This window comes from Somniosus microcephalus, unplaced genomic scaffold (assembly GCF_052327205.1).
Source record: "Somniosus microcephalus isolate GS21.2 unplaced genomic scaffold, FLI_Smic_1.0 unresolved_chr2, whole genome shotgun sequence".
NCBI lineage: Eukaryota > Metazoa > Chordata > Chondrichthyes > Squaliformes > Somniosidae > Somniosus > Somniosus microcephalus.
Genome location: NW_028225180.1, coordinates 43,927,113 through 43,938,001, shown reverse-complemented (window position 1 = coordinate 43,938,001; position 10,889 = coordinate 43,927,113). Strand labels below are relative to the sequence as shown.

Here is a 10,889-nt window from a genome sequence, read left to right as displayed (position 1 = left end):
TTCTCCCTCCAACAACATAACCAAAGCAGATTATCTGATCATTATCATATTGCTGTTTCTGGGAGCTTGCTGTGTCCAAATTCGCTGCCTCATTTCCCACATTGCAACAGTGACTACGATTCCAAAGTACTTCATTGGCTGTAACGTTCTTTGAGACGTCTGGTTGTCGTGCAAGGCGCTATATAAATGCAAGTCATTCTTTGGTTTCTTTGTTGACCTGGGCCAATATTGACCAAACAACCAACATCACTAAAAACAGTTTCAGTGGTCATTATCACATTGCTGTTTGTGGTAGCTTGCTGGGAGCATATTAGCTACCACTCTTCCTACATTACAACAGTGACCTTACTTCAAAATTACTTAAAGTGCGTTGGTCCCGAGGTCGTGATCGGCGCTATAGAAATCCAATTTCTTAATTTCAATGGACGTTTATGTTTAAATAGAATCATAAAATAGTATTAGCTGAGGATGATGGTCGAAGGTTGTTTTTGTGACTGGAAGCCTGTGTCCAGTGGTGTACCACAGGGATCAGCGCTAGGTCCTTTGCTGTTTGTAGTGTACATTAATGATTTAGATTTGAATGTAGTATGTATGATCAGTTAATTCACAGCTGACACTAAAATTGGTGGAGTGGTAAGTTGCTCGGAGGGAAGTCTCAGCCTACTGGACGATATAGACTGGATGGTTAGATAGGGAGAACTGAGGCAAATGTCTGCGGTGATGCATTTTGGGAGGATTAACAAGGCAATGGAATACACATTGAAAGGTAGGATGCTAGGAAGGACAGAGGATCAGAGGGATGTTGGTGTGCATGTATATACACCCCTAAAGGCAACCATACAGATAGATATGGTGGTTAAAAAGGCATAATGGATACTTGTGTACATTAGCCGAGACGTAGAATAAAAGGGCATGGAGGTTATGATGGAGCTGTACAAAAAGCTAGTACGGCCACAGCTGGAATACTGTGTGCAGTTCAGGTCGCCACACTATAGGAAGGATGTGATTGCATTGGAGAGGGTGCAGAGGAGATACACCAGATGTTACCTGGGCTGGAGCGCTTCAGCTATGATGAGAGACTGGATAGGCTGGTGTTGTTTTCCATAGAGCAGGGAAGGCTGAGGGGTGACCTTATTGAGGTGTACCTAATTATAAGGGGGATAGTTAGTGTAGAACTTATCCCCTTAGTAGAAGGGCCAATAACCAGACGGGCATAGTTTCAAGGTAAGGGGCAGGAGGTTTAGAGGGGATTTGAGGAAAAACTTTCCACTCAGAGGGTGGTTGCTGTGGTAAACCACTTTTGTCGTTCACTATCGTTACACTATAGTTATCACTGTTATATCGTTATCACTGTTCACACTGTTGTATCACTATACGAGGTCGCCTCTTGTCACGCTGTTATACCTGGGCTGAACACTGCTGACTCCGCCCATGGCTCCACCTACCTGCCCAGGTATAAAGGTGGTCGACTGGCTGTTATTCCTCCTTGTTGGATCCGATCACCCACGAGGGTGGGCTCTGTTATTTAGCCAATAAAACCCTATAGTTACTTTCTTAACTCGTCGCTTTTCATTGGATGAATTGATAGGTATATCAATTTTATTGGCTAAATTTTAAAATGTCGACACTTGAGCAGTCAAACGACCAGCCAAACGACCAGCCAAGCGACCAGCCAGACGCCCAGCTACAACAGCCACAGCAGCCGGCCTGGCTGCGAGCCCTCAGACCACCGTACCTGGACCTAAACCCACAGGCAGCTAGCTCAGCCCTCGACTTCGAACACTGGCTGACCTGCTTCGAAGCCTACCTGGGAGAATCCGGCGTGCCTCAGCAATCCATGCTAAGAGTTCTGAACTCCCAAGTGAGCCCTAAAGTATTCGCACTCACCCGGGACCTTAAAACATACGAGGACGCCATCAACCGGCTGAAAAGACAGTACCAAACCCCGGTAAATTCCATGTATGCCAGACACCTCCTAAGATCCCGCCCGCAACAGCCAGGAGAGCCCGTGGAGGAATTTTTACGGGTGCTACAAGCACTCGGCAGAGACTGTAACTTTAAAGCGGTAACAGCGGCAGAAAATACTGAAGACAATGTCCGCGATGCCTTCGTGAAAGGCCTGCGGTCCGACTACTCACGGCAAAGACTACTGGAAGCAAGGGACCTCGACCTGGACAAAGCTGCAGCCCTCGCTCTCTCTCTAGAGGTGGCCCATCGGGACCTCGAGGCATACTCAAGGTACTGTAACTCGCGAACCTGGGACTTGGGACCGACCCCGACCGCGATACCACCCGCAGCAACCCCCCTGGGACCTACCTCAGCGTCGGCATCCCGGACCCGATCGAGACCGCCACCCCCGGTACCGGCTCCGACATCGGACCCCCGCGATCGGGCCGCCGGCTGCTTCTTCTGCGGCCAGGCGAAACACCCGAGGTCGCGCTGCCCAGCCAGGAACTCTACCTGCTCAAACTGCATGAAGAAAGGCCACTTCGCTAAGGCCTGCAGAGGTGGATCATCAGAGGCCAGCAGTGCCTCATGCGAGCTGTGGGGGCGGCCATCTTCCTTCAAGGCAACAGAGGCCAGCATCCCCACATGTGAGTCATGGGGGCGGACATCTTTGATACAGGCAACCGACACCAGCAGTGCCTCATGTGAGTTACGGGGGCAGCCATCTTCTCCGCCATTTTGTCCAACCTCGTGGGAGACGCCATTATACCCACCACGCTCGACCGCCACCGTGCCTCTAGGCCCGACTACCGCCTCACCCGCAGACTACAGCAACTCGTTCAGCTATACGTTGGCCTCCGTCTCACTGGACCAAGCCCGCCCACATCACCTGTCCAAGTCAATGATGGACATCAGAGTAAACGGCTCGCCACGACCTGCCTGTTCGACAGCGGAAGCACGGAGAGTTTCATCCACCCAGACACGGTGAGCCACTACTACCTCCCTGTCCTGCCAACGTGCAACCGGATCTCGATGGCATCGAGATCCCACGCCACAGACATCAGCGGCTACTGTGTTGTGGCCCTATCGGTTAAGAAACATAGAAACATAGAGATAGGAACAGGAGTAGGCCATTCGGCCCTTCGAGCCTGCTCCGCCATTCAATGAGATCATGGCTGATCTTCGTCTGAGATCATAGCTGGTCTTACCAGTTCAGTACCCCGTCCCCGCCTTTTCTCCGTAACCCTTAATCCCCTTAGCCTTCAGAAATATATCCAATTCCCTCTTGAAAATATTTATTGAATTAGCCTTCACAGCCCTCTGTGGCAGGGAATTCCACAGGCTCACCACTCTTTGAGTGAAGAAATTCTTCCTCACCTCTGTTTTAAATGATTTGCCCGCTATTTTTAGACTGTGGCCCCTGGTTCTGTGCTCCCCTGCCATTGGAAACATTCTCTCTGAATTCAGCCTGTCCAGGCCTGCCATAATTTTATATGTTTCGATGAGATCCCCTCTCAATCTTCTAAACTCCAGTGAGTACAAGCCCAAACTATTCAATCTCTCCTCGTAGGTCATTTCCGCCATTCCAGGTATCAGCCTGGTGAATCGCCGCTGCACTCTTTCCATGGCAAGAACATCCTTCCGCAGATGGGGCGACCAAAACTGTACACAATACTCCAGATGCGGTCTCACCAGCACCTTGTACAGCTGTAGTAAGGTATCCCTATTCCTATACTCGAACCCCCTTGATATGAAGGCCAACATACCATTTGCCTTCTTAATCGCCTGTTGCACCTGCATGCTCTCCTTCAGTGACTGGTGCACAAGAACACCCAGGTCCCTCTGCACTTCCCCATCTCCCAATCTATTGCCCTTTAGATAATAATCCACCCTCCTGTTTTTACCCCCAAAGTGGATAACCTCGCATTTATCCACATTATAGTGCATCTGCCACGTATCCGCCCATTCCCCCAACCTGTCCAAATCGCACTGTAGCCTCCTGACATCCTCATCAGAGCCCACCCCTCCTCCTAGTTTAGTGTCGTCAGCGAATTTGGAAATATTGCATCCAATTCCCTGATCCAGATCATTTATATATATTGTGAACAGCTGGGGTCCCAGGACAGATCCTTGCGGCACCCCGCTGGTCACTGCCTGCCACTCCGAAAACGAGCCGTTTATTCCATCTCTCTGTTTTCTATCCGCCAGCCAGTTCTCTATCCACGTTAATACTTTGCCCCCAATCCCATGAGCCTTAATTTTGCATGATAATCTTTTGTGTGGAAACTTATCGAAGGCTTTCTGGAAGTCAAGGTACACCACATCCACTGGCTCTCCCCCATCTATTTTACCAGTTACTTCCTCAAAAAATTCCAGCAGATTAGTCAAACACGATTTACCCTTTGTAAATCCATGTTGACTCTGTCCGATCCTTTCCCCATTTGTCAAGTGCTCCGCTATTTTATCCTTAATAATGGACTCTAGCATTTTGCCCACGACCGATGTAAGGCTTACTGGTCTATAATTCCCTGCTTTCTCTCTACCCCCCTTTTTAAATATTGGGGTAACATTAGCTACCCTCCAATCCACGGGTACTGTTCCCGAGTCAATGGAGTTCCGGAAGATGATCCTTAGAGCATCTGCTATCTCCAGGGCCACCTCCTTAAGTACCCTAGGATGTAGTTTATCAGGCCCCGGGGATTTGTCGGCCTTCAGTCCCCTCAACTTACCCAACACCATATCCCTAGAGATACTAATTTCTGTCAGCTCCTCCCTCTCATTAGTCCCTATGTTTGTCGATATTCCTGGGAGGTTATTTGTGTCCTCCTTTGTGAATACAGAACCAAAGTATGAGTTTAATTGGTTGCCATTTCCTTATTCTCCATTATATATTCTCCCGAATCGGACTGCAAGTGACCGACTTGGGATTTTACCAGTCTTTTCCTCCTGATATACCGATAAAAGCTTTTGCAGTCTGTCTTTATGTTTGCTGCAAGTTTACTTTCGTATTCTATTTTCCCCTTCCTGATTAATCCCTTTGTCCTCTTTTGCTGTATCCTGTACTGCCCCCAATCTTCCGGTCTGGTGCTTTTTTTTGCCAGTTGATATGCCCTTTTTTTTGATTTTATGCTGTCCCTAATTTCCCTCGTTATCCACGGTTGAGTCACCTTTTTAGGTTTATTTTTATGCCAAACCGGTATAAACATGTTCTGGAATTCTTCCATTCTATCTTTGAATGCTTGCCATTGTCTATCCACTGTCAATCCCCCCAGAAACACCACCCAATCAATCTTACCCAATTCCCATCTCATACCCTCGTAATTCCCTTTATTTAAGTTCTGGACCTTAGTCTCTGATTCAATTTCCTCACTCTCCATCTCGACTGCGAGCTCGATCATATTATGATCGCTCTGACCCAAGGGGCCTCGTACAAGAAGATTGCTGATAAGTCCCTTCTCATTGCACAATACCCAATCTAAAATGGCCTGATCTCGAGTCGGCTCCTCAACATATTGGTCCAGATAACCGTCCCGAAAACATTCCAGGAATTCCTCCTCCTCAGAATTTTTACTAATTTGGGTAGTCCAATCAATATGTAAATTAAAGTCACCCATGATGACAGCTGTGCTCTTATCGCACGCTTCTCTAATTTCCCTTTTTATGCCTTCCCTCACCTCCATATTACTATTTGGAGGCCTATATATCACACCCACTAAAGTTTTCCTCCCCTTGCTATTTCTCATTTCTACCCATACAGATTCCGTTTCTTCCGAGTTAATATCCTTCCTTTCCATTGCATTAATCCCCTCCTTTACCAGCAATGCTACCCCACCTCCCCTACCTTTTTGCCGATCCTTCCTAAATATTGTATATCCCTGGATGTTAAGTTCCCAGCCTTGCCCACCCTGCAGCCACGTTTCTGTAATCCCAATCAAATCATACTTGTTTACCTCTATTTCCACAACTAATTCATCCACCTTGTTCCTAATGCTTCTAGCATTAAGATACAAAGCCTTCAGGCTTGCTTTTTTCACACTCTCATTATGAATTAGTTTGGCCCTTTGTGTTTCTCTCCTTTGCTTATTGCTTCTCACCTTTCTACCATCTATTTCTAACTTCATATGACTTCCCTCTTTTCCACTACCTAGGTTCCCATCCCCCTGCCAAATTAGTTTAAATCCTCCCGAACCGCCCTAGAAAATATTACCCCGAGGACATCGGCTCCCTCACAGTTCAGGTGTAGACCGTCCCCTTGGTACAGGTCACTCCTCCCCAAGAACTGGTTCCAATGCCTCAAGAATTTAAATCCCTCTCCCTTGCACCACTGCTCAAGCCACGTATTTAGCTTATCTATCTTACTCTCTCTAAACTTATTAGCTCGTGGCACTGGTAGCAATCCAGAGATTACTACCTTTGAGGTCCTACTTTTCAATTTAGCTCCTAACTCCCTAAATTCAGCTTGTAGGACCTCCTCCCTCTTTTTACCTACATCGTTGGTACCTACATGTACCACGACAACTGGCTGATCCCCCTCCCCCTTCAGAATGCTCTGCACCCGCTCCGAGACATCTTTGACCCTTGCACCAGGGAGGCAACATACCATCTTGGAGTCTCGGTCTCGGCCACAGAAACCCCTATCTATCCCCCTTACAATTGAATCCCCTATCACTATAGCCCTATCCCTCTTTTTCCCGCCCTTCTGTGCAGCACAGCCAGTCATGGTGCCCTGAACCTGGCTGCTGGTGCCTTCCCCTGATAAGTCATCTCCCCCAACAGTACCCAAAACGGTAAACCTGTTTTGGAGGGAGATGACCGCAGGTGACTCCTGCACTACCTTCCTGCCTTTACCCTGCCTTTTGGTCACCCATTTACTGTCTGAGCTAGCCTTTACCTGCGGTGTGACCAACTCACTGAATGTGCTATCCACAACATCCTCAGCATCGCGTATGCTCCAGAGTGAGTCCATTCGCAGCTCCAGCGCCGCCATGCGGTCTGCTAGGAGCTGCAGCTGGACACACTTCCTGCACACATAGTTGTCAGGGACAGTGTCCCTGATTTCCCACATGGCACAGGAGAAGCATGACACGGGTCCGAGCTGCCCTTCCATGACTTAACCATTACAATACCCTTTTATTTACTACGATTTAGCTTAATTATTGAATTCTACTTAGAATAAGTTTGTGAAAGTACTCACCAACCAGTCACCTACCTGTTTTCTGGTGTTGTATTTTCACTGCCGCCTCCTGTCCTGGAACCTTTTCCACCTAGGTTAGGCTCCTGAAATAAAATAAATTGAACCTACCTTTTCAACTTCCCCTAACCCCTAAAAGGTTAGAGGAGGTGGAAGGGTGGGAGACACTACACTGTAGTGTTTCGGGTTTAGCAACAGCTCCACCTACATAAGAGTTACTGGCCTCCTGCTCTCCCGACTGCACCAGCTGTGAAAGAAAAAGCCCGCGAAAGGTGAGCTTTTAAACTCACCAGTTACTGGCCTCCTGCTCTCCCGACTGCCCCAGCAGTTACTGGCCTCCTGCTCTCCCGACTGCCCCAGCTGTGGTCTCGGGCCTCGCCTCTCTCCGGTTTTTATATCGGGCTCCGACTCACTGCTCCCGACTGGTCTCGACTCCGCCTCCACCCGCTGCCGATGCCGTACTGGGGCCTACCTGAGCCTCTGGGGCCTCTTGTAGTCGCTCTGCCGCTCAGCTCCGCCTCCACCCGCTGCCGATGCCGCACTGGGGCCTACCTGAGCCTCTGGGGCCTCTTGTAGTCGATCTGCCGCTCAGCTCCGCCTCCACCCGCTGCCGATGCCGCACTGGGGCCTACCTGAGCCTCTGGGGCCTCTTGTAGTCGCTCTGCCGCTCAGCTCCGCCTCCACCTGCTGCCGATGCCGCACTGGGGCCTACCTGAGCCTCTGGGGCCTCTTGTAGTCGCTCTGCCGCTCAGCTCCGCCTCCATCCGCTGCCGATGCCGCACTGTGGCCTACCTGAGCCTCTGGGGCCTCTTGTAGTCGCTCTGCCGCTCAGCTCCGCCTCCACCCGCTCCGATGCCGCACTGGGGCCTACCTGAGCCTCTGGGGCCTCTTGTAGTCGCTCTGCCGCTCAGCTCCGCCTCCACCCGCTGCCGATGCCGCACTGGGGCCTACCTGAGCCTCTGGGGCCTCTTGTAGTCGCTCTGCCGCTCAGCTCCGCCTCCACCCGCTGCCGATGCCACACTGGGGCCTAAATGAGCCTCTGGGGCCTCTTGTAGTCGCTCTGCCGCTCAGCTCCGCCTCCACCTGCTGCCGATGCCGCACTGGGGCCTACCTGAGCCTCTGGGGCCTCTTGTAGTCGCTCTGCCGCTCAGCTCCGCCTCCACCCGCTGCCGATGCCGCACTGGGGCCTACCTGAGCCTCTGGGGCCTCTTGTACTCGCTCTGCCGCTCAGCTCCGCCTCCACCCACTGCCGATGCCGCACTGGGGCCTACCTGAGCCTCTGGGGCCTCTTGTAGTCGCTCTGCCGCTCAGCTCCGCCTCCGACTCCTCGCCCTCCCCCAGCTATGCGCCGCCGTCCTACTAGGGCTAGACTTCCAATCCCACCTCCAAAGCATCACGCTAGCATACGGCGGACCCCTCCCCCCACTCACAGTCGACAACCAACAGATTTTAAACCGCCCACCGCGTAACACCTGCGGCCTATCCACCCTCAAGGTCCAGCCACCTTCCCTGTTCGCTAACCTCACCCGTCGCGACCAAGAGCAGGCGGTACAGCGCCGGGGACAGAGCTTTCATTAGCTCTGAGGTGCAGCTTCTCTTGAAGGAGGGCATCATCGAAGGGAGCACCAGCCCCTGGCGTGCCCAGGTCATGTTAGTTAAGACTGGCAATAAGAACCACCTGGTCATCGACTACAGCCAGACCATAAGCAGGCACACCCAGCTGGACGCATACCCCCTTCCCCGCATATCTGATATGGTCAATCAGATCGCACAATATCGAGTATTCTCTACCATCGACCTTAAGTCGGCCTACCACCAACTCTCTATCCGCCCTGAGGACCGCCAGTATACCGCCTTCGAGACGAATGGCGGCCTCTACCACTTCCTTAGGGTTCCCTTCAGCGTCACCAACGGGGTTTCGGTCATCCAAAGGGAGATGGACCGGATGGTTGACCAGAACGGGCTGCACGCCACGTTCCCCTACCTAGATAACGTCACCATCTGCGGCCGCGACCAGCAGGGCCATGACGTTAATCTGGAGAGATTCCTCCGTACGGCCCAATGGCTGAACCTCACCTACAATAAGGAGAAATGTGTGTTTAACACCTCGTGCCTTGCCATCCTCGGCTGTGTAGTGGAGAACGGAGTCATCGGCCCCGACACCGAAAGAATGCGTCCCCTCATGGAGCTACCCCTCCCCCACTGTCCAAAGGCTCTGAAGAGAACCCTGGGGCTCTTCGCCTACTATGCCCAATGGGTGCCCAATTATGCAGACAAAGCCTGACCCCTCATGAAGTCCACATCCTTCCCCCTTACGGAGGAAGCGTGCGCAGCCTTCTCCCTCATTAAGGGAGACATCGCCAAGGCCACAATGCATGCAGTGGACGAGTCCATCCCCTTCCAAGTGGACAGCGATGCATCCGACTTCGCCCTAGCCGCTACCCTTACCCAGGAGGGGAGACCAGTGGCCTTCTTCTCAAGGACCCTACAGGGCCCTGAGATCCGACACTCGTCGGTCGAGAAGGAGGCCCAAGCGATTGTGGAGGCGGTATGATGCTGGAGGCATTACCTGGCAGGCAAACGATTTACCCTCCTCACCGACCAGCGTTCGGTCGCTTTTATGTTTAAAAACAAGCTGAGGGGCAAAATCAAGAATGACAAGATATTGAGGTGGAGAATCGAACTATCCACCTATGATTATGATATCTTGTACCGGCCAGGTAAGCTGAACGATCCCCCTGATGCTCTGTCACGAATTACATGCGCCAGCGCACAAAGTGATAGGCTTCAGATCCTCCACAACGACCTCAGCCACCCCGGGGTCACCAGACTTTACCACTTCATTAAGGCCCGCAACCTGCCATACTACATCGAGGAGGTCAGGACCATGACCAGGAACTGCCAGACCTGTGCCGAGTGCAAACCGCACTTCTTTAGGCCGGACAGAGCAAGCCTGATCAAGGACACCCGCCCCTTCGAGCGCCTGAGCATCGAGTTTAAGGGGCCCATCCCGTCCTCTGACCGTAATGTGTACTTCCTCAACATCGTTGATGAGTACTCCCGTTTCCCCTTTGTCTTCCCCTGCCCAGACATGACCAGTACCACGGTCATTAAATGCGTGAACGACCTCTTCGCCTTGTTCGGGTTCCCAAACTATATACATAGTGAACAGGGCTCCTCCTTCATGAGCGAGGAACTCCGTCAGTTCCTATTAGCGAGAGGTATTGCTGCAAGCAGGACCACCAGCTACAACCCCCGAGGGAACGGCCAGGTGGAAAGAGAGAACGCGACGGTATGCAAGGCAGTCCTCTTAGCCTTAAAGTCTAAGGGCCTCCCAACCTCCCGCTGGCAGGAAGTCCTCCTGGCAGCGCTGCATTCCATCCGGTCACTACTCTGCACTGCCATTAACGCCACCCCCCATGAACGAATGTTCGTTTTCCCCAGGAAGTCGACTACGGGAACCACACTACCAACCTGGCTGACCTCCCCGGGGCCCGTCCTGCTGCGAAAGCACGTGAGGGCCCATAAAACGGACCCCCTGGTCGAGAAGGTGAACCTGCTGCACGCCAGCCCCCAGTACGCCTATGTGGCTTACCCAGACGGGCGGGAGGACACAGTCTCCTTAAGGGACCTCGCACCCTCGGGCATTCCGGAGACACCACCTTTACCCCCCCCACCCCCCCCAATTCCAGCTCAGGTAGACGGCACGCCGGAACCCCACGAGCCTTCGCCGACCACGCAGACACCAGCA

At 51.9% G+C, this 10,889-nt stretch overlaps 1 protein-coding gene across 1 annotated transcript; it reads right to left on the bottom strand.

Annotated features, from left to right (window-relative positions):
• Nucleotides 1-6,115: 6,115 nt before the first annotated feature.
• On the bottom strand, nt 6,116-7,054 carry LOC147092584 (uncharacterized). The gene has a single exon (XM_085975642.1). The coding sequence runs from the start codon at nt 7,052-7,054 to the stop codon at nt 6,116-6,118; it is 939 nt and encodes a 312-aa protein (XP_085831768.1).
• Between the last annotated feature and the right edge of the window lie 3,835 nt (nt 7,055-10,889).

Excerpts from the sequence above, each read along its gene's own strand:
- LOC147092584 (XM_085975642.1), bottom strand. The coding sequence starts at position 7,054 with ATGGAAGGGCAGCTCGGACCCGTGTCATGCTTCTCCTGTGCCATGTGG.